The following is a 19,493-nucleotide window of genomic DNA, read 5'->3' as shown; positions in this document are numbered from 1 at the left end:
CTTACATTTTTATATTTTCCTATTCAACAACGTGATCAGCTCAGCACCCGCTTCTCGGTTTAGAATTCAGCTCTTTCAAGTATGCCTCGTACATACAGGACAAAGCTGGAATATTTTGAAGTCTGGAATAAGGTTTTTCAAGCGCACTTACAACCAATTTTTCATTTAGTGCACAAAAATATCTTTATAATACAGACTTACAGTTGGAACGATGATTTGTTTTGAGTGTGATGTGCCAAATTACCCTCCATTTAAACGATGTTGTATGTAATAAAAAGTTACTTTAACAACTGAAGCAAACCCCCCTTTTTCCAATTATTTGCAACACCTCAAATTCATTCCGAACTCTTGTTCTCTCGCAGAGTAGCCGAAAGGAATAGGCATCAAATCAAAACACTCATCGGGAGGCATGGACCGAAAACGGGATTTTCATTTTTTCAAAATTTGTCTTTTATGTTTGCATCATAAATATGAACAACAAATGATTTCTGACATGATATATATTTGATGCAAAGTCAAACTGTAGCAATAGCCCAATATAGTGGCCAATAGGTGACAGATGACTCTGAAACAAAAAGTATGCAATAATCATTCACACTTACAGTTTCAAAATATCATTTAATTAATAAGTTTTTACACAGTGTTTCATGCATAAGCAATTATAAAGCATATTGTTATTTTATATAACACATTAAAAGCACGACTAGTGGTATAAAGTATAAAGTGAGAACTACTTGATTATGATGATATGGTTGTTTGGATTCCTCTGTCATAATAGAGATAAATTCCTTGGTAAGGATATTTTGCAAATCCTACAAAATAAAGAACATGTTTGTACATGGAGATTGTCCAGGTTGGTATAGTCCTGAGAAGGACTGTTTTTGTTGTTGTTGACTGATGTTTCAACAACCTTAGCGGTAGTCATCTTCAGAGTCAAATGACAAACATGTAACGATACTCCCGGGTTCAAACCATTTACTTTAAAATAAAGAACATTATTTAATTAAAAATATGCACATACTTTTAATCTGATAAAATAATGAATTTGTGGAACTACAAATAATAAAAAGAACACTTTCAAAATTCATACCACATCATCAATTCATGTGTTTCCTTTCCTCTCAATGTTATTGTAAAAGAACTCATTTGAGCTTCTGAATTTCTTTCTGAATTGATACATTTAGCCAGTGTAATCCAAAAATACCCCAATTAACAAAAACCAGTAGTCCAGTACTGTGTTCTTGAATTAACAAAGTTAGAGTATAATTAGTCTAAGTATCATTCTCCAAGCCAGACTTCTCAGATAGATATTTATGAGTTCTGAACCCTGTTGATCGGTTGTGGTGCCTTGCTTCGAACGTTTGATGTTGTAAACTCCTAAAAAACATGGATACACGAAGAAATATTGTTCTCAAACATGAAATTTTAAAAATTTTCACTAAATTGAAGCCTGAAATGTCTTTCTTAAGCTGCACCAGTCGGATGGTTGTATTTGTGGTTGTATATGCCATTTTACTGCAGCGAAACATACCACATTTGGTGGAAACCATATTGACTAGCATGCAATACTTTATGTAACACATATCAAAACAAGTTTTCATCATCGTCAAGAATGTCCTTTTTATGTCAAAGGAAACATAGAACTAATCTGAAAAAAGATGACCATAACTAGAAAAATCTCCATTAAAAAAGGTCCACCACAATCCAAATACATCTTTCATGTTGATTGTAAATTCTCTTAATCTTTGCTATTTTACACAAAGCTTTCATTTATGCTAAGCAGTTTCATGAGATGCGCAAAGCTGATCCATGCCATTTTGTGGCAACTATCAAAAATTCACAGTTCAAAAATACTTCAGTCCAATCCCAAACGTATGTCTTATACTTGACCAATAGTACTGTGTCCAGCCTTGTTTTGTTCTCTCCAAATCTGACTTGGGGATACCAGTTTGTGTGAATTTCAACTCTGTTCTATCATCTTTCTGGTATAATTCCATAGTAACTGTTGAATAATGCTCTATACAGATAAAAGAAATTTTTCAGACAAAATCAAACCATAGATATTCACAAAGATAAAGAAAAAGCTACCTGTAGGCCAATTCTTAAAACGCCACAACATTGTTATTTTCTTATCTGGAAGCTAAAAGTATAAATCAACATTAAAAATGTAAAAATGACAACAATGTAAGAAATATACTTTGACATCATGACATACAAGCTCTAAAAATTTTCCACTTATTGTTCCACCAAACATAACAAATGATCCTCCTTTCATGGAATCCATTTTCACATCTGATCTTGAGAAGCCTTTAACCCTCTTGAAAGGAGTCAGGAATTAAATATTATGGATTACTATATAACTGGATTTTACTACTCTAGGTTGAACATAGTTTCTTCTAAATTTTATCTATTACCTCTTCGTTTGTCAAAATATGATAAAGCTCTCCTGCTGAAGTAAGGAACTCTTCATTTGCCGAGAATTTTGTTGTTTCAATCCGACAACCAACTGATTTATCATCTTATAAAAGTAAAACATTATTCTGGCAACAAATCATGCAGAAACAATTATTTAGGCAAAAAATGATCTGATATAAAGAACATAAATATAAACCAGAAATAAAGTTTAACCTTTTTTTTGTGGCTTTGCATCATTAATCTGAGCCTTTTTGAATTCCTACATGGATCAACATCAGTTTTAAACATTTCTAAGGTCATTATTTTTATTGAACATTTAGTTTACCTTACTTATACTTGAATCATTGTTGATGTTAACTTTATTTGTGGATGTTTTTGTAGGTAATACCAAACCTTGACTAAATTCTGGAAAACAATTAAAGTATAAGTAATACTTCATGTAAGACTTTATAACATCATTACAGACCTTCTCTCAATTCTTTGATATATTTGGAAAGATTTTTTCGTATCAGTGGTGTCCCATGTTTTATCAACAGCTGTTTTAGTTTATAAGACTCTTCATTCTCTTTCTCAGTGCTAAACACAATCTAGCATGCAAACATACATGTATTATCTTTTGTCTCTTTCCCAAACTGGAAAGACTGGAAAGTTTGCATCTCCAGAGATATCTGGCAAGCACTTTTGACATAGATATGCCTGAACATATGTAATTGGGTAAGATTTTAAAACAACAACCACTATATTTGTAAAATAACCTGTATAAATTTAAAAACTCTACCCGTGCAAAATGGCAGCTAAATTTCCATTTTCCTTGCACATTCTGCAAACTTTCCAGTTTGGTTTTTCTCCAAAAAATATGAGATAAACTTACTGTAATATCTTCAGGTTCATTTTCCTCACTTAAATTGGGTATCTTAATAGTCCCTTTGATAATATCATCACCATCAGTCAAAGAGCCGCTCCATTCCAGACTCATTTCCCACTCATAAAAGAAAATTAATTTTGCTTTACGATTGCTACAGATAAAAGAACATTAAAACAAGAAAATATCAATTAACCATCATGTAAAAGAAACACAAATAATGATATTGAGTAAATTAGGAAGAAATCAAATGATTCGGTCATACTTGGCCGTCGCCTCTCCCTCTAGTTTTGTTACTTCCACTATTTCACATTCACCTGAACAAAAATCCAAATATTCAAGTGCAATGTAAACTTTTTACAATGCACTGAATCATTCTAACTAACCTCCTTCAAAGTTTAGTTGTAATTTTGTGAATAATTCTTTAAGACGAGCTTTTGACCAGGGTGTTGCATTTTTTTCACTCCTAATTTAAAAATTCTTTAGTTTTACGTTATCTCTTTAAGGATAAACCAAACACAAAAATTTTAAAATGAAAATTTGAAATAATTCTGACTTGGTTCATAATGCAGCATGCTAAATGACGAGCTAAGGTCAAAGTACCATTGGGTGGAAAAATTATCAAAAAAACCCCTCTATCATTGTAACTGCCTTTAACAAACAAAGCGTTGTTTAACATGAGAATTATAATTCATTCTTTACAAAACATGAATGTGGTGGTCGTAAGCTGTAAACGAAATCGGCTTGAAAACAACATTAGTTATTACGTAAGAATTTCATTTCACTCAGGCATGGTAAGGAACACATGTTAACGCACTTACCAATGCCAATTATTTACGTTTTTGGCATCTTCTCGTTCTTCTACTATCCACCTAGGATCGCCTTCTCCCCACTTGGCCATTTTGTAAAAAAACACAGGCTTTCAAAAATATAAATTACAAGCTACTACTACAAATGACATTCACTGATGATCTACGCATTAACTTGTTTTCATCAGTCAGGATAACAACAAGACACTATATTTAATTTTCATAAATTGTGTTTTAACGAAAATGTTTAAAATTGGTGGAAAAATACTTATGTAGACATACAATGCATAATGTATGATTAGTAGAAAATTTACATTCAATTCACTGTTTTCAATTAAGTAGTAAGAGATGTCATTCACATAAACTCATCTGAAGAATCTCAATTTTTCTTTCAACCAGTCCTCACTAATTTCATCCACATTTCTTACTTCAAAATCCTAACACAAGGTAAAAAAATAACCACATTTAAATCTCTAAAAATAAATGTTGTCAACTAAAGAGAGAGCCTAAACAGGTTTGAATGGAGAACTAACCTTTGTTGCCCCACACTGATGGACTAAATTCACTTTTGATCCAGAATACATCACTTGAAGTTCAGGCTTGCACCCTGCATAAATGAATGAAAACATTATTAGCATGGGCAGATTTTCATATTTTTTACAAGGAGGTGCTAAAATTTTATAGGGGTGAGCTGAAAAGAAGTGATGTAACACAAAGTAATGGTCTGGATTTTAGAGGGGTGAATTTTGATGCTTGGGGGTGTCACTCCTTGCACCTGCCCAAAAAACCCATTAATGACTTTTTGGTAGAAAAGAATTAAACAAAACAATTTAAAAGAAAGAGAAAGTGCTGAAACCAGTTTTAAATTTTATATAAAGTACACCTTGAGGAGAAACATAAAGGAAGAAAAATGGATATGAAACACGACCATCATCATGTTTGTAAACATATGAAACGACAGAATATCTGAATATTAGTCAAGAAATTTTTATAAGTATATAGCAATAAAAACAAAAGACAGCTGTAATATCTAAATTGTCCAAAGAGGGTATCAAAGGATATGAAGGTATATGCGCTGGCAAAGATTCCTGAAACTCCTCAATTGTCATATCCTGAAGAAAGAAATGATTAAATGCTGATATACACATATGTATTGTTTAGTTTAGCTTTTGACCAATACAACCTTAAACAATAGTAAAACATGGTGCCAAAAAGAATATTTTTAATTCTGCAATGTTAGCACAGCTTAATAAACATTTCATAGGCGTAAAACAAACCCAAATCTTACAACTAACTCTTCATCTTCCTCAATAAGTAGTTTCTCTTGGTTGATTTTCACTATGAAACAAATAGCCAATTCAATCCATTTCGCTGAATATATCGACACATCTTTGCAGAAAACAATTTACTAACTGATTATAGCAGCATTATTTTTCTCCTTGCGCATCTTAAATTTCTTTATTTTCTTCAAAGGTCTTCATCAATATCACATATAACTAAGCCACCCGACTGTCAAAGTGTAAAAGTGAAGTACAAATTATTATTGTACAATATTCACCGAAAATTCGAACAATATTTTACGTTGATTGATTTGATTCACATAATTTCGGGTTAAACTTTAAGGTACACTGAAAAATATGTATTTTTTATCATATCATAGTAATAAAATCTTACCATGTTATAAATACAATCTTGTGAAACTGTCGAAACTTTGGATTATAAAATAAAAATTATAACATAAGCGGCCCAGAAATCTATTTAGATTTTTTATGCAATCGATTTATTTAAATAGTAAATATATTCTTTGATTTTTGTGCAATGTTTGTCACGCACGCTATCTCGCGTGACTTCCACGTTATGTATGGCAATGAACATTGAAGAAGGTCTTATTTTTTGCAAAAGTTTGACAACTCTCATTTCAACCATAGACGGCCCAAAAAATCACTTAAACAAGCGATAACTCTTCCCATCCCATCGTAACAGACCGTGCACACTGCACAGCAACTTTTGTATTGATTGATTGTATCTATATTACATATTTACATAGGTTGGCAACTATGATAGAAGTTGAAGAAGAAAACATCGTTAAAGTTTTAAAATGCCATAGCAGGATGCCGGAAGATATCTATCATAAGTAAAACTGACATGTGTCTTTTCAAGAGAACATTTTTTAACTGAAGAACATCTTGCGACACAAAAGCAACTTTTGACAGGAAATACTTGACAACTGAAGATCTGGAAAGAGATAGGCATAAACCAATAAACGTATCGTACAAGTCCTGAATAACAACTCGCGCATAAGCTGTGAGGAACGGATAAGAGATTGTCTTGCATGACAAGAAAATTAATGCTAATCGCTACAAAAAACACGGCAGACGACATGACATCTGTTTGCCAAAGACAGTAAACATATGGAATGCAGCTTGCTCATTGGTGCAAGTTGCTGAATAATATTCTCCTCTATTTACACGTTAGCATTTGGACGAGTGTTTGTAAGCTGCAGTTGGCCAACAAAGGACAATAACAGTAGATGACGCTGTGTATCACACATAGATACGACATATGAAGTGACAAAAGAGTGTTTTTACCTATAGAACGAATCGTTTTTATCGTCTTAACTAACACATTCTTGTTGAGACAGTAGCCGGCATCGTCGTCTCTATTTTTGACGCTAAACGATAGTTACAACTGAACTCGGCCAGTTGGCGCAACAATCGTGAATATGTCCAAGAGGACAACGATTGGTAGCAACGATTATGTGAATCAAAATTCTGATGATCTACTGAAAGTGATTTTGAACGTTGGCGGTCAAAAGCACGAAACCCGTTTAAGCACGTTGAATAATTTTACTGACACACGTTTGTCATGGATTAGAGAACGAGTCGTACAGGATCGTCGTCCTAACCGTGAGTTCTTCTTTGACCGTCACCCGGGAATGTTTTCCCACATATTGAACTATTTTAGGACCGGTAAGCTTCATGCTCCAAGAGATATATGCGGACCAATGTTTGAGGAGGAATTGAGTTTTTGGGGCATTAACCCAAAGCTTATAGAACCGTGTTGTTGGTCTTACTACGATGAGCATAATGAATTGGAAGAAAAACTGCGAGACTTTGGACCAATGGATGACAAAGAGAGCTTTGTAGAGTGCCCGTCGGATGAAGAGGAAAAAATTGAAAATATTGATGATATTTTTAAGGATGATTGTGAAACAAAGAAACACGAACCAAGCCGTCTCGACAAACGAACTAAGCAGTTAAAAAAATCTTGGAATAAATGCGCAAAATTCGTGTGGAAGTTATTAGAGAAGCCAAAGTCGTCAAAGTGGGCATGGGTGAGTGCCTACTTAAGTATTTAAGATATTTATAATATTTCTGAACACTTCAAATGTAAGGCTTATCATTCATACTTTCAACATAAATTTAACAAGAAATTTTATCGTTCACCTGTTACACGCCTTTACGCAGATGTCGTGTTTGCCGTCTGCATATCACATGAATTGTATTTTAATAAAGATTACGGTATGGTTTTTTATGCCCTAAAATGTTTGCAATTCGATTGGAATATTTTCTGATGAAAGCAATAATTTTCCATTTCACTCAGCTGTCAGTGAATTCAGCTTGTTTCTTGAAAAATGTCATATTTTATTAAAATGAAACAGATGGAAAAATACGTTACCAACAACGTCAATTTGACTATTTTTTTCGATAATTTCCACGTTATAAGACCATAGATATTTTTAAAAGTACATTCTGCAATATTTTCGAGATTTAACCTAGGCAAAAATAGCAGTGAAAATGAGAAAATAATAAGATGAAAAAGTACGTTCATATGCCATCCAGAGTGAACATACAATGTTCAACTTTTACCAGCAGCGTTATTATAGTGACGTGACCACCAGCACATGCACAAACATTTAGGGTATTTTTTATAGAAGATGTATACACCTATTATGCATAATTTGCAACAAAATAATAGTTTTGCTGATTTAAAAGAATTAACTGTAATTATGACATAAAGGCGAATTTATATCAAGCATAATGAGTATAGATATGCCTCAATATTTCAAAGAAAAACTTGCCATAGTTAAAATCACAGACATGTACCACTAGGAAGCATTTTTTTTCTTTCTTGTTCTGATTTAATTCAAGCAATAATTTTCCGTCAAAAAATACTTGTTTGTTTTCGTCTTATAAAGGTTGAAATTTACTGTATAATTAGACAAAATTAGTGTCACACAAGTGTGTTATATTTTGTTTCAAATTGCAATTCTCATAATAATCGCGCCTTAATGCCGTCGCTCCACTCAAGCAAAGTAATTATTGTCGTCGCTTCCACACTGTACACGCATGCGTAGCGAAGACAATAATTAAATCATGACAGTGCAAAAGAATGGATATGTTATGCTAAAAAGTTGTTAAAAACAACTACACGTAATGCGATATAAATGACTATTTGAATACTTTTTCATCATCTACTGTCATTTCTAGTACTTTTTAAGTGATACTCGACGCTCTATCACTTAGTTCCCATTGTATCGGAGCAAAAAAGTAATAACGGCATTAGCATCAGTTATCAAATTTACGCATTATTTTAAAAATGTATAGTTTCTATAGTTCCAATGCAGTTTAATTCCAGTAACTGATTGCGTTTTGTTTGCTAATTTTAAGAACTTTTCCTTGGCGCATGTTTGCTGTACGAAAGTTCAAAATATAAACGTAAACTTCTTGATCACATGACAGCAACTGTGTATATAGCTACGATGCAGTCGAACTTTGAAATGACTTGTTTTTTAATGCAATCACAAAGAGCTAAATAAAATTTTTGGCAAAACATGTCTTCATCTGATATCTATTGAAAATATTTTTTCACTGTCGTGAGCTGTCAAATTCGACTGTTTTAATGACTATTCATACGTTATTAGTGCGTTTGATTAATATTAACATTTTCACAATTCAACTCACTATGTATTCAAATAAGCAGTGACAGTTTTATCTAGTAAAGCCTATATTACAATTTACAAATCAGAAAAATGAGCTGATACTGTTGTAAACCAGGTTGCAAACCTGTTTAGTTAGTTAGATCGTTTACTAAGCTCACTAATCCTGACATTTCTAGTCGTTATTCTTTTAAAGGTGTTCAGTCTCATCTCCCTAATACTGGCATTTGTAGTCGTTATTCTATTCTGGATTTCAACTTTGGTCGATAATGACACGTGGCATATCCTATACCTTTTCGAAAAAGCTTTGATAAGTTGGTTTAGTTTTGAATTCGTGGCTCGATTGTTGACTTGTCCAGACAAGAAATCATTTTTGAAATTAATACAAACATGGCTTGATGTGATGGCCTTTCTACCATTTTATTTGATACTTGCGTTTCCATACGAGGGTTTGCGTGTGTTGAAACTACTTTACGTGTTACGTTTCTATCGAGCGTTTCGGGCCTATCGTTTTTCCTATGTGCTTCAAGTGTTCATAAAGACGTTAATGGGAAGTCTACGAGAACTTTTCCTTCTGTTTTTTATCTTTTCAACACTGGTAGTTACCTACGGTTCCTTAGCATACTACGCAGAAAAAAACCACAACAAACATTTTTCAAGTATTCCCGCCTCCTTTTGGTGGTCGTTGATCACCATGACAACCGTAGGTAAGGCTTCCAGACGAGAAGTCAACTCCTCCTATGTTCTGCAGGGAAAATATATCCTGTAATACTGATTGTATACTCAATGATTATATAGGTTATGGTGATATCACGCCTACAACTTTGTATGGAAAATTAGTGGGAGGCGCATGCGCACTGAGTGGTGTTTTGATGATGGCCTTGCCCGTGTCAGTTGTTGCTAGCAACTTCTCGTTATACAACAATTATGCTAAGGTACGTCATTCATCATAACGAGGAAATCCCCAATGGGAATCGAGCTAATGAAAAGTTTCATGTAAGCATTGACCCAAGGTCTTTTTCAACATTGAAACGCAAAGAAAACTCCATCTCGCGTTTTCAACGTTTACCAAATGGCCAAAACATGAAGTGGTATCTTTTACCATAGGTTAAAATGAAATTACCTAAGCGGGTAAATAAGAAGATAATAAACAGTGATTTACATGGCCTGCAGTTCGCCACTCCAGAGAATTCGCTTTCGAATGATGAACAACAGAATTATAACGGACGACGACGATCGTTTCGTAGTCGAAGTAGGTACTCGTCTGTTATTTCAACCTTAGAGGAAGAAGATTATAATCAAGATAGTGAAATAGAAACCGTGGAAATGACAAAGCGACAAAAAGTGAGTGAATTAGACTAATATATTGATTTAAATACACTTGACAGAATGAAAGGAAAGATAGTATTATGACTTTATCTAATGAAATTCTCAGATTTCATCTCAATAGGTGAATGAAAAGGTAAACATTTCTTGCAGGAATATAGATCACAGTCATAAGAACAAAGAAACAAGATATTTTTGATGACAAGGAGTGAATTGGGAAACATTTCATGTGTTGCTATCTGTCTAAGTTTTGTCCATTATTTTCAAGGTAATGGATTACGAGGAAACTGGGCCATTTAGTGATAAAAAATACCCAAAAAAGCCTAACGGTTCACCCGTATCTAAAATGAAGGAAGTGCGTATATCAATTCCTGAACATCCCGAGTGTTAGACTTTTGGTAGAAGCAACTTCTAATTAGTCCACTCGCTCCATGGTTGATGCGTGACTGAAGACCTGACGTCTTGGAATAGTCTGTGCTATGGGTACCACCAAAACCGGGTTCATCATGACAACAAGACTTTGATTATCATGGCAAAAAGAGTTTGCATATTGATGACAATGGGCGAACAAGAAAATGTCGCTGACAAACGTAGATTTATACTCTCGGTGATAATCATAAACACATGTTCATAGTGTGACAGTAAATGGTTTAACATTGGTTAACTAGTAATATTAAAAAGAACACAATTTCTTAGTAAACGGACTAACATTTATATATTTTATTAATGAACCTTTACTAATGAATGAATCTTTAACATCAATGGGCCTCCGAATGACATGTTTCAGAGGCCAAAAACCAACACCATGCAAAGTGGAGGGCAAATCTTTCGCTCGGATTTGTTTCAAGCGTTTAAAAACGTGAATAATGAGGTGACCTGCAATGGGTGACTTTGAAGAAAAGGAAATTGATGAGATAAGTAAGGTATCTTGAATATGACAAGATAACGTCTTCATCGCAACTATGTAACTAGAATGAAAGTTCATTTTACTTTGGTGTGGTGTAATCAGTATTATACACATCACCTCACCTCCAATAAATTGAACAGTTATTGAAAGATATAAAGAAATTATAAATGCAAGCTACTTCACAACCTTCAAACTTTATGAATTTTGAGCTAAATTAGCAATTGAGCGAATTGTAACTAGATTCTAGTAGAAGCTCAAACTTTTACGACAAAAAAGCATTTAGGTCGACCTGCTTTCCATTGTGCTTTATTTCGTAAAACCTGCTTATGACGACAAAGAACATATCGAATTTCTTGATGGCATACGTTTTTCGATTGTACACGACATTGGAAGCCTTTCGCTTCTCTTACGTACTACAAGTTTTTATCCAAACGATAAAAAACGATAAAAACGATAATTTATTCATTTCTTTCGGCTCTTTAGCGTAGTATGCCGAATACAAGCCGAAGAAGAACGGCTTTCAAAACATACCAGCCTCGTTCTCTTGGTCGCTTGTAACTATGACAACAATGGGATGTGTCGATGATGTGTCATCAATAACAGGTGTTCTACTTTTATTTTGCCAACAGTGACGACTAACTTCTAGCTCTACAATTCCTTCGCAAAAGCTAAAATGAAATTTCCGCCTCGTAAGAAAATATAGACATTGTACGTAGAACTTTGAAAAGCAGCAAATTCCGTGCTGTCAAGATACAAACATGATACAAACTTTCCAAATATCTTTGAGAGAATAGAAACAAAAACGCAGACCAGCTATTTCCACCTGCGCTTTTGAAATGAAGAAAATACCCATCCCAACTACTTCAGAAATGAAAGATTGTAATTGCGACCCAGATGTCAATCGCGATCCAGATTTACAAGCGTCGTTAAAGGAGTAGAAGGAGACAAAGTGCAAGAACAAAAAGACAAACCCACTACCTCAACTTATGCTGTTCTAATGAACAAAAAGAAACATCATAATAATATGAATCCTTAATATGAATCATGAATTTGAACAACCCCTCCAGAGGTTAAGGATTGTAACTATGACGTAGATGATCTAGTTAATTATGGAATTAGCCAATCAGATTGATCACGAAAGCATTATATATGGAGATTATAGGGAATTCGTGTGAAAAGCAAAATAACCTTAATACAAATTTTCGATGAAAAATTCATGATTTAATCATTGATTATAATTACAGAACTATAAATATTATTGTCTTGACACATTTGGAAAACGTTGGCAGCATTGATGGCATTTAGAGCTAAATTAAAGCATTTCAAGCAGAACTGTCAAATCGAGCATTTACAAAATGACAAAAACACGCCAGCAGAACCAAAAGGCACAAGAACAGAATACGACAACCGTAGTTAGTTGATGAACGTCAACATTTTCTATTTTAAATCAGATCTTCTGTGTGAGAAAAAATAAAACCATCTAGTATATTTTCACTTATAAATGCCATGACATTTCAATGGCTTTCGATGCACGCGGGCTCACACACACTCTCCATTCAAACACACCCTTATGCAGGCCACACAGAGCTCTATCAGCTTCGATAGGTATCATGTTGAAAGTACGACTTTGGGTTTCCAAATGGATTACCATCATGCAACCCACGACCATTTTGGTTCCCTCCCCAACCTTTGTTACCTCGTCCGTGGTCTGGTCCACGATCACGATTATCCCCTCCTCCATTTGTCCAACCTGAACCTGAACAATACACGGAGTCTTATAAACGTGAAAAAAGCCGCCAAAGAGACAAAAACCGCAGGTAAAAAAGTGAAAAGTCTGCGCGTTGAGAAATTAGTCGCTTTACGCATTAAGAATTGCAGTTGTGAAACGAAATTGCTAGAATAATACAATACGGTAAAATTTGTACCTCCCTGTAGTCGGTTACCACGATTACCACCACTACCACCACCTCTTCTCCCTCGCATTCCTCGAGCACTACCAAGATTATTTCCTGTACGAAAACAAGAAGTTCAATTGTGGATTTGCTCGCTAGCTTTTTTCAAAGTTTGTAACGTGAAGGTAAGAAGTTATGTATTTTGTTCTTTATACCTCTTTGATCTTTAGGTGGTTCCTGTCGTTTTGAAAACTGTGGCATGTCCGGTGGGGGTGGCTGAGACGAAGGTTTACCACCTCTGAAAGGAACCTGAACGATGAAATTTAGTGAACAACATGCTATTTGTAATTAATGATCGAGTCAATTTTACCTTTCCTATCATTATTTTGTTTACAGCGCATTTTGTTTTTTCTCGTATTTCACCACCGCTTGTTTTCGTTACTTTTGTCAAATCTTAACGTTTAGAAACATTTCTCAATTGTTTGGAGGGACAGCATCAAACAGTTGTCTTTGAAAGTTCACAATAAAACAGTTCTCTTTGAAAGGTAAACATCAAACAATTCTTTTTGAAAGTTCAAAATAACACAGTTCTCTTTGAAAGTTAAAAAGCAATTGCTTCTTACCAGTACGAGCGGCTAGGACATCTGCAATGGAGACGGGTGCATGGATTTCCAGCGACCTTCTGATTGGTTGAAAATCGCCAGATATAGAATCTTGTTTTTTCTTCATTAAACAAAGATTGTAAAAGAAAAAGCAAAATATTTGCAATGATTGAAACATAAAAGCTATAAAAAATTAATAAATGACAAATGTACCTTTCCAAGCTCAGACCATTGAAAAGAACGAACAGTGACATCGAGACGCATCAGTAATGTCTGTCTACGTAACGAATATTCTCTTGATAAAGTTTTGTTAATTTGTTCAACTTGAGCCTGCAGAAAAAATCATAATTACAAAACAACAATATAATAAAAAAAAACATTGACAGTAACGTAGATGTTTCTTGAAATTGGTAAATAATGAACATAGAGAGTAGGATAAGTTCAGTTGGATGACCTGATTTTAGCATGTGGGAGTGTCGTTTAACACAAGCCTGAAACATTGCCCATTTAAACAATTGAAAACTATTACCTAAATGTTTTATAAAATACCAAGAGAATAGTGTAACTGTAGACTGACACAGTATGTTAGTGTTGTAGGCATTACGATAAGGAGTATGAAAGCGAATTCTCCCAAGCAAATGAAACTGTAAATTTTGTAATGAATAAAGACAAAATAAAAATAATATGTCATGTAGATATTTAAGAAGTATATTTCACAGCAAGCATTACGTTGAGCATTATGTTTTGTTATGTCTTCTATGCATGTATATTTTGTCTCTAGAGGGCATGAGCAACAAGGCACCATTTTTACCAACAGACTAGTAAAAAATAGACATACCCATTGTTTTGGGCTTAGTCGTTTGGTTAACAAGGGTTCGCCGAGAAAACCTCTAGGACTTTGTCGAATAACATCATTCACCTAAAAATCATTCACAAATGATGAGCTAATAAGACAAATAGTGAATTTTAACATCCATGCATGGTTTACTAAAGAAAGATATGTACTATTATTTAGAAAAATAGATGATAAATTATAGTATTCACTTTCTTGACGTAAACTGATGAATAATAGCGAGACAAGATAACAATAAATAGAGATTCCATTGATTAAAGCAACAATGTACATGATACAGAAGCTTTTATTTACCAGTTTGTATAATCTCTCAAAAATTAAGCATGATTATTAATTGATGAAAGTTTATACAATAAGAATAAAATCATGCCTTAACACCAAACACTGTCATTACTTCAAAAACAATAGGCAAAGTAAAGCAACATACTTTCTTCTCAATATCTGAGAACACATTAAATATGGATGTTTCTTGGTTTGGTTGAGATAGATGGAGAGCTGATAATATAGCACTGATGTTTTTAAAAGCTGGACTAGCCTAAAGTTTAAGTAAACAAAGTTAAAATATGATATATTGAATACAACAATAAATTAATTGTAAATAAACCTCTGCCTCTTCAATATCCATCTCTTTGTCATCCAAACCCAGCATCCTACAAGCTTGAAGTTCAGAAGTTAAGAAACCTAGTAACAATAGCCGATTTTCCTTTATGCTCAGAGCATTTACCCCATGAGTTCAGGATATGAACAGCCTAAAGTTGCAAAATAAGCAAAAACACCATTTTCAATAAAATGAAATCTTGACAGAATTATTGCTTGTAATGTACACTCATACCATATTCTCGTAAAAAGCCACTAATTTCAATGGAAAACTCATCTTTATCTGCTCCTACATAAAATAATATTGGCATTCACCCAAGCTTTTGTGAGCTTTAGTGCTTGCATGAATACCTGTGATATTTTCAATAATTCCAGTAAAGACTTGTATCTCATCTGTAAGCCATTTACACAAACCCATGAACTCAAGAGTAATATCAGCATTTTTTACACATTTTAGAAGAGCACCATCTTTCATTAGTGGACCATTGTACCTACACATGAATATCATAACTAAATTCAACACTGATTATGTTGCGAAGAACAAACCTTGAACGATTCACTCATAAGTTAGTAGATACAAAAGCATAAAACTGAATCAATAAATTCTTATTTGAAGAAAGCATAAAGGCAGTTGGATATTATTCTGAGTTAGAATGAGTTCACACATTACTAGAATCAACTAATTCAACAAATAACTGTAAGAAATTCTTCAGAAAAGTTTATTACAAAGTTGCAAAGCTAAACTTTACTTTCCTTTTCTTACTTCACATAAAGCGCTCTTTAAACAAATAAAGGTCCCACATTTAGACATAGAATAATTTGTACCGTTTGCCATTTTCAATCGTGAATTTACTGAAATACTCACCCTAAATCTTCTAACGAATCGAGAATATCGTTCTCCATTGTACTTCCTACCTAACGGGGAAATTTAATACACAGCCAGGACAAGACTTCTTTCTTTCTTGCAAGGACATTTGAATGGATCGTTGTATAAGGTGTATAATAAATGCAAACCCATTACATCGTCAAACTTTCACAATGACGTAATGAAATGAGAATTGCATAAATCTTGCTAACATTCACATGGACAAAATAATCAATTTAATATAAAGCTTGGTAAAGTTCTAAAGAAAATTCTTTAAGCTTCTACGAACGAAAAACTAGTTTTTACAAATCTCTAGATTTTTATGAACATGAAGTATCGAGGCTGCAAGGCTGACCGTACGAGCCTTCGGTATGTTTAAAAGTAAATTATAAAACATGAAGCTAGACAACATGGCTTCGGTAAATATTAACGATGTGGTAAACATGTATCAGACGTTGGTTAAAGACTGGAATAAAAAGCCGGTTAATCTAGAGAAATGTGGCAAACTTTTGAGTTCTTTGAAGGCAAGAAAAATTTGTCACTTTTCATCAAATTTATGTTGTCATATTATACGTCAGAATGAAGGTCGTAGAATCATCAACTTCTTTCTACCAAGGTTGCTTTGACTGGACTATCATTTCTTCCAACATCAACATCTGTTCCAAAACCGCAAGAATTGGTTCTTGCCAGTAAGTAAATGAACAATGTCTTTATTAAGTGTTGATTTTATTCAAAATAATTTTCTCGTGGTATTTGATAGGAGATGTTCTAGAAATTGGAGTACAGTGGAGTGTCGAAAAAAATGACATACCTTCCTTTGAAAGATACATGGCACAGCTGAAACCATACTATTTAGACTATCGGTATTATATTGCAGGATAGTTCGTATAGCAAGTATCTCAATCAATTTTTTTAACGGCTTAATATCATATCTCCTAGTGGCATACTCCAGGAGTCACCATATATGTACCAAATGCTGGGTTTAAACCTTCTTCTCTTATTGGCTCAGAATAGACTGGCCGAATTTCACACAGTATGTATTGCTCCTACACTAAATTCTCAATTAGGACCATCTACAAACTTGATTTTGTGTCTTCTTCTCAGGAACTGGAATTACTGCCACCAAATGAATATAATGAGAATGTTTACATCAAACATCCTGTACAGTTGGAAAGGGTTTGTTTTTATATCTTTAAATAGTACATCAATGTTCATTCTACCATATGTTATCAATTTCTTTCAGTTTTTGATGGAAGGAAACTACAACAAAGTAAGTATGACTAGTGAGATCTCTATTGAAGCAAGTTACATAACTGTTGACACAAAGACTTTGCCAGTATCGTTGCATTGCATTGCTACTGGGTTCAGCCAAAATACTACTTCTTGATGTTGATTATAGAAAACTGTATTAAACAGTTTATTCCCTGCAGGTATTTTTAGCAAGGGAAATGTTCCAGCTAAAAGTTACCATGTCTTTATGGATATCTTGATAAACACTTTACGGTATGTGATTGTTTCTTCGATAAAAAATTACGTTTGCTATTTACTAACTATTGAAAGTTGATTAACATGATTTCTCTTCAACAGAGAGGAAATTGCTGCGTGTTTGGAGAAATCATATCAAAAAATATCGTTCATTGAAGCGCGAAGAATGTTGTATTTAGAATCAGAAAAAGATACAAAGTCATTTGGAGCGAAGGTGAAATTTCAATTTCATTCATTGACTATTCTAGCGAGCGGAATGTACGTATCTGCTACGCGCTAACGGTGTAAAAATATCGACTCTCAAATGCAGATTATATTTATCATCATCAAAAGGCTGTTATTAAAACAAATGTTGTTTGATGATAAGTTTGAAAAAAAGTAGAACATTTTAAGTTTTTCATTCAGACATAAATGATGGAACCGATTTATTTCCAGTTCTGTATTCTTCTTCATTGATTTTATCTTGATGGCTTATTTCATAAGAATTTTTTTCCTCCATTATTTCAGAATGCAACATTATACTTACTTTATAACATTTTATTTCAGCGCGGATGGAAACTAAACACGAAAAATTTCTACATCTTTGAAGAAGAGTCTGAGAGCAAAGCAGAGATCCCGTCTATTAACACAATACAACATATGCTAGAATACGCAAAAGAACTTGAGAGAATTGTCTAAAATATGTGATAAAACTTATTCTTTCTACTTGTTTCTTGCTTCAAACTATAAATAGCAACTATCTTTACTGTTTACCATTTCTGGAAATTAATGCTATTTGTCGTTCCCACTCTTTCCAGACTTATTTAATGCGCGGCCAAGCGCATTGTATTCGAGATTTTAAAAAAATCCTGTCCTAGTTTTTACAGTTTCTTTTACTAGCTTTTCATTTAGTGTTACGAAATTTGTTTCAATGTGTGTTCTCAAGTTATGATAGCAATATCATTAAATTGCAAAATGAGGATCAAAGTTCATCATGATCGTATGATGTACGTACTAACTTGGACTACTTGATTTTAATGGAACTTTGCGCCTTCGTAATGAAATCGACAACATCACGCCAAGGAAAAGTCACGCGAAACTAATGGTAATTCAACAAGAATTGGCTATTTTTAAATTACCAAGATTATATCTATGAAATAATTGTCGACAATCTGAAAATGCGGACGGCTAATTCAAGTTAATTTGCGATACGAAAGAAGGAAGTTTCTAAGCTTTTAATGACGAAGTAATCTCGACTGATAATCCCGTGAATTTTTCTAATTCACCGCAAGTTTTTGTATTCCTTAAACAGGAATTTTCTCACAATTGGCAAGAAACAGCAAAGAAAAGCGACTAATGCGTTTCGCTCAGTCAACCTGTTATCCTACCAGTATTCATATAAAAGCTCTTCTAGCTTAGCCGCTAAACGACAAGGCAGCTGTTTCAACAGGTTCATATAAATACACAGAGCAATATTATTAAAAAGTTTCACAATGGACACGAGGTAATCAGATGCGAAAGTAATTCAAAACCAAAATCGAAATCAATGGAAGTCTGGAAAACATTTATCCTAAAATTCTGCTTTTATTTCACAATTTCATATTTGCCGTCACTTCTCGTATTTTATGTGACGGAAAACGTTTTGCACTCAATTTTACTACTTTTTTTTATCGTTTGCCTGGCATATATATACCATAGACGTTTATCAAAATACAGAAAAGTTACTTGGACGTTGGAAACCTTAATAGACGAATTAGAAAACATCGACTTGAACAAAAGACCTTTCGTCATCGAGCGCTTTATGGAAATCAACCGAGAAAAAGCAAAAAGAAATTTAAAAAACGTTTGTGAGTGGGAGCGGTGTGTTATATGTTTAGATGAACCAGCTGAGATTGAAACTTTACCCTGTAAACATAAAGTGATTTGTCGTTTTTGCGCTTGGAAAACGTTTAAAGTGGCGAT

At 33.8% G+C, this 19,493-nt stretch overlaps 5 protein-coding genes and 1 long non-coding RNA gene across 7 annotated transcripts; 2 read left to right on the top strand and 4 right to left on the bottom strand.

Moving 5' to 3' along the window:
- Nucleotides 1-608: 608 nt before the first annotated feature.
- LOC124442165 lies at nucleotides 609-951 on the bottom strand. Its single transcript, XR_006947168.1, has 2 exons — nucleotides 911-951; nucleotides 609-812 (listed from the first exon to the last, which is right to left on the bottom strand). It is a non-coding gene; the product is annotated as an uncharacterized LOC124442165 (long non-coding RNA).
- A 752-nt stretch (nucleotides 952-1,703) lies between these two features.
- LOC124442161 (activator of 90 kDa heat shock protein ATPase homolog 1-like) lies at nucleotides 1,704-4,284 on the bottom strand. Its single transcript, XM_046992644.1, has 11 exons — nucleotides 4,099-4,284; nucleotides 3,664-3,743; nucleotides 3,543-3,594; nucleotides 3,287-3,431; nucleotides 2,882-3,002; nucleotides 2,741-2,820; nucleotides 2,629-2,674; nucleotides 2,415-2,518; nucleotides 2,216-2,317; nucleotides 2,089-2,140; nucleotides 1,704-2,017 (listed from the first exon to the last, which is right to left on the bottom strand). The coding sequence occupies exons 1-11, from the start codon at nucleotides 4,176-4,178 to the stop codon at nucleotides 1,845-1,847; spliced, it is 1,035 nt and encodes a 344-aa protein (XP_046848600.1). The 5' UTR covers nucleotides 4,179-4,284; the 3' UTR covers nucleotides 1,704-1,844.
- LOC124442163 (glia maturation factor beta-like) lies at nucleotides 4,281-5,933 on the bottom strand. Its single transcript, XM_046992647.1, has 7 exons — nucleotides 5,761-5,933; nucleotides 5,500-5,595; nucleotides 5,375-5,424; nucleotides 5,149-5,198; nucleotides 4,970-5,052; nucleotides 4,620-4,693; nucleotides 4,281-4,523 (listed from the first exon to the last, which is right to left on the bottom strand). Exons 2-7 carry the CDS (start codon nucleotides 5,531-5,533, stop codon nucleotides 4,452-4,454), a joined length of 363 nt encoding a protein of 120 aa, XP_046848603.1. The 5' UTR covers nucleotides 5,534-5,595; nucleotides 5,761-5,933; the 3' UTR covers nucleotides 4,281-4,451.
- Nucleotides 5,934-6,529: 596 nt separating this feature from the next.
- On the top strand, nucleotides 6,530-11,440 carry LOC124442156 (potassium voltage-gated channel protein Shaw-like). 2 transcript variants are annotated; one of them, XM_046992637.1, is made up of 5 exons: nucleotides 6,530-7,420; nucleotides 9,222-9,732; nucleotides 9,824-9,960; nucleotides 10,133-10,369; nucleotides 10,620-11,440. In XM_046992637.1, exons 1-5 carry the CDS (start codon nucleotides 6,809-6,811, stop codon nucleotides 10,740-10,742), a joined length of 1,620 nt encoding a protein of 539 aa, XP_046848593.1. In that variant the 5' UTR covers nucleotides 6,530-6,808; the 3' UTR covers nucleotides 10,743-11,440. The 2 variants fall into 2 exon arrangements, with proteins under 2 accessions (XP_046848593.1, XP_046848595.1); XM_046992639.1 differs by having other exon boundaries at nucleotides 10,505-10,710.
- Nucleotides 7,707-16,339, bottom strand: LOC124442160 (protein FAM98A-like). The gene is given in 13 exon segments (XM_046992643.1): nucleotides 7,707-7,861; nucleotides 13,184-13,267; nucleotides 13,366-13,459; nucleotides 13,521-13,603; nucleotides 13,774-13,873; nucleotides 13,966-14,082; nucleotides 14,591-14,671; nucleotides 15,033-15,140; nucleotides 15,210-15,334; nucleotides 15,337-15,354; nucleotides 15,438-15,491; nucleotides 15,554-15,693; nucleotides 16,068-16,339. Coding segments are annotated over 13 exon segments (1,047 nt in total). The 5' UTR covers nucleotides 16,106-16,339; the 3' UTR covers nucleotides 7,707-7,856.
- Nucleotides 16,305-18,339, top strand: LOC124442164 (26S proteasome non-ATPase regulatory subunit 8-like). The gene is made up of 9 exons (XM_046992648.1): nucleotides 16,305-16,591; nucleotides 16,684-16,756; nucleotides 16,828-16,930; nucleotides 17,007-17,100; nucleotides 17,172-17,243; nucleotides 17,311-17,341; nucleotides 17,498-17,570; nucleotides 17,655-17,766; nucleotides 18,099-18,339. Exons 1-9 carry the CDS (start codon nucleotides 16,463-16,465, stop codon nucleotides 18,228-18,230), a joined length of 819 nt encoding a protein of 272 aa, XP_046848604.1. The 5' UTR covers nucleotides 16,305-16,462; the 3' UTR covers nucleotides 18,231-18,339.
- Nucleotides 18,340-19,493: the final 1,154 nt, after the last annotated feature.

The sequence above is a fragment of the Xenia sp. Carnegie-2017 genome, unplaced genomic scaffold, assembly GCF_021976095.1.
Source record: "Xenia sp. Carnegie-2017 unplaced genomic scaffold, XeniaSp_v1 HiC_scaffold_20, whole genome shotgun sequence".
In the NCBI taxonomy this organism is placed as follows: Eukaryota; Metazoa; Cnidaria; class Anthozoa; order Malacalcyonacea; family Xeniidae; genus Xenia; species Xenia sp. Carnegie-2017.
The sequence above is the reverse complement of the archived record's forward strand: the minus strand, read 5'-3'. Positions and strand labels throughout refer to the sequence as shown.

What these genes read in the sequence shown, in the direction of transcription:
- LOC124442161 (XM_046992644.1), bottom strand. Translation starts at nt 4,178, where the DNA reads ATGGCCAAGTGGGGAGAAGGCGATCCTAGGTGGATAGTAGAAGAACGA. An exon ending in GAGGGAGAGGCGACGGCCAA is followed by an intron (nt 3,432 to 3,542) that starts GTATGACCGAAT and finishes TTTTATCTGTAG; the next exon opens with CAATCGTAAAGCAAAATTAA. An exon ending in ATATTTTGACAAACGAAGAG is followed by an intron (nt 2,318 to 2,414) that starts GTAATAGATAAA and finishes ACTCCTTTCAAG; the next exon opens with AGGGTTAAAGGCTTCTCAAG.
- LOC124442163 (XM_046992647.1), bottom strand. Translation starts at nt 5,533, where the DNA reads ATGCGCAAGGAGAAAAATAATGCTGCTATAATCA. An exon ending in AAATAATGCTGCTATAATCA is followed by an intron (nt 5,425 to 5,499) that starts GTTAGTAAATTG and finishes TTTGTTTCATAG; the next exon opens with TGAAAATCAACCAAGAGAAA. An exon ending in CCTTTATGTTTCTCCTCAAG is followed by an intron (nt 4,694 to 4,969) that starts GTGTACTTTATA and finishes TCATTTATGCAG; the next exon opens with GGTGCAAGCCTGAACTTCAA.
- LOC124442156 (XM_046992637.1), top strand. Translation starts at nt 6,809, where the DNA reads ATGTCCAAGAGGACAACGATTGGTAGCAACGATTATGTGAATCAAAAT. An exon ending in AGTCGTCAAAGTGGGCATGG is followed by an intron (nt 7,421 to 9,221) that starts GTGAGTGCCTAC and finishes ATTCTTTTAAAG; the next exon opens with GTGTTCAGTCTCATCTCCCT. An exon ending in GATCACCATGACAACCGTAG is followed by an intron (nt 9,733 to 9,823) that starts GTAAGGCTTCCA and finishes ATGATTATATAG; the next exon opens with GTTATGGTGATATCACGCCT.
- LOC124442164 (XM_046992648.1), top strand. Translation starts at nt 16,463, where the DNA reads ATGAAGCTAGACAACATGGCTTCGGTAAATATTAACGATGTGGTAAAC. An exon ending in GCAAGAATTGGTTCTTGCCA is followed by an intron (nt 16,757 to 16,827) that starts GTAAGTAAATGA and finishes GGTATTTGATAG; the next exon opens with GAGATGTTCTAGAAATTGGA. An exon ending in AGGAAACTACAACAAAGTAA is followed by an intron (nt 17,342 to 17,497) that starts GTATGACTAGTG and finishes TATTCCCTGCAG; the next exon opens with GTATTTTTAGCAAGGGAAAT.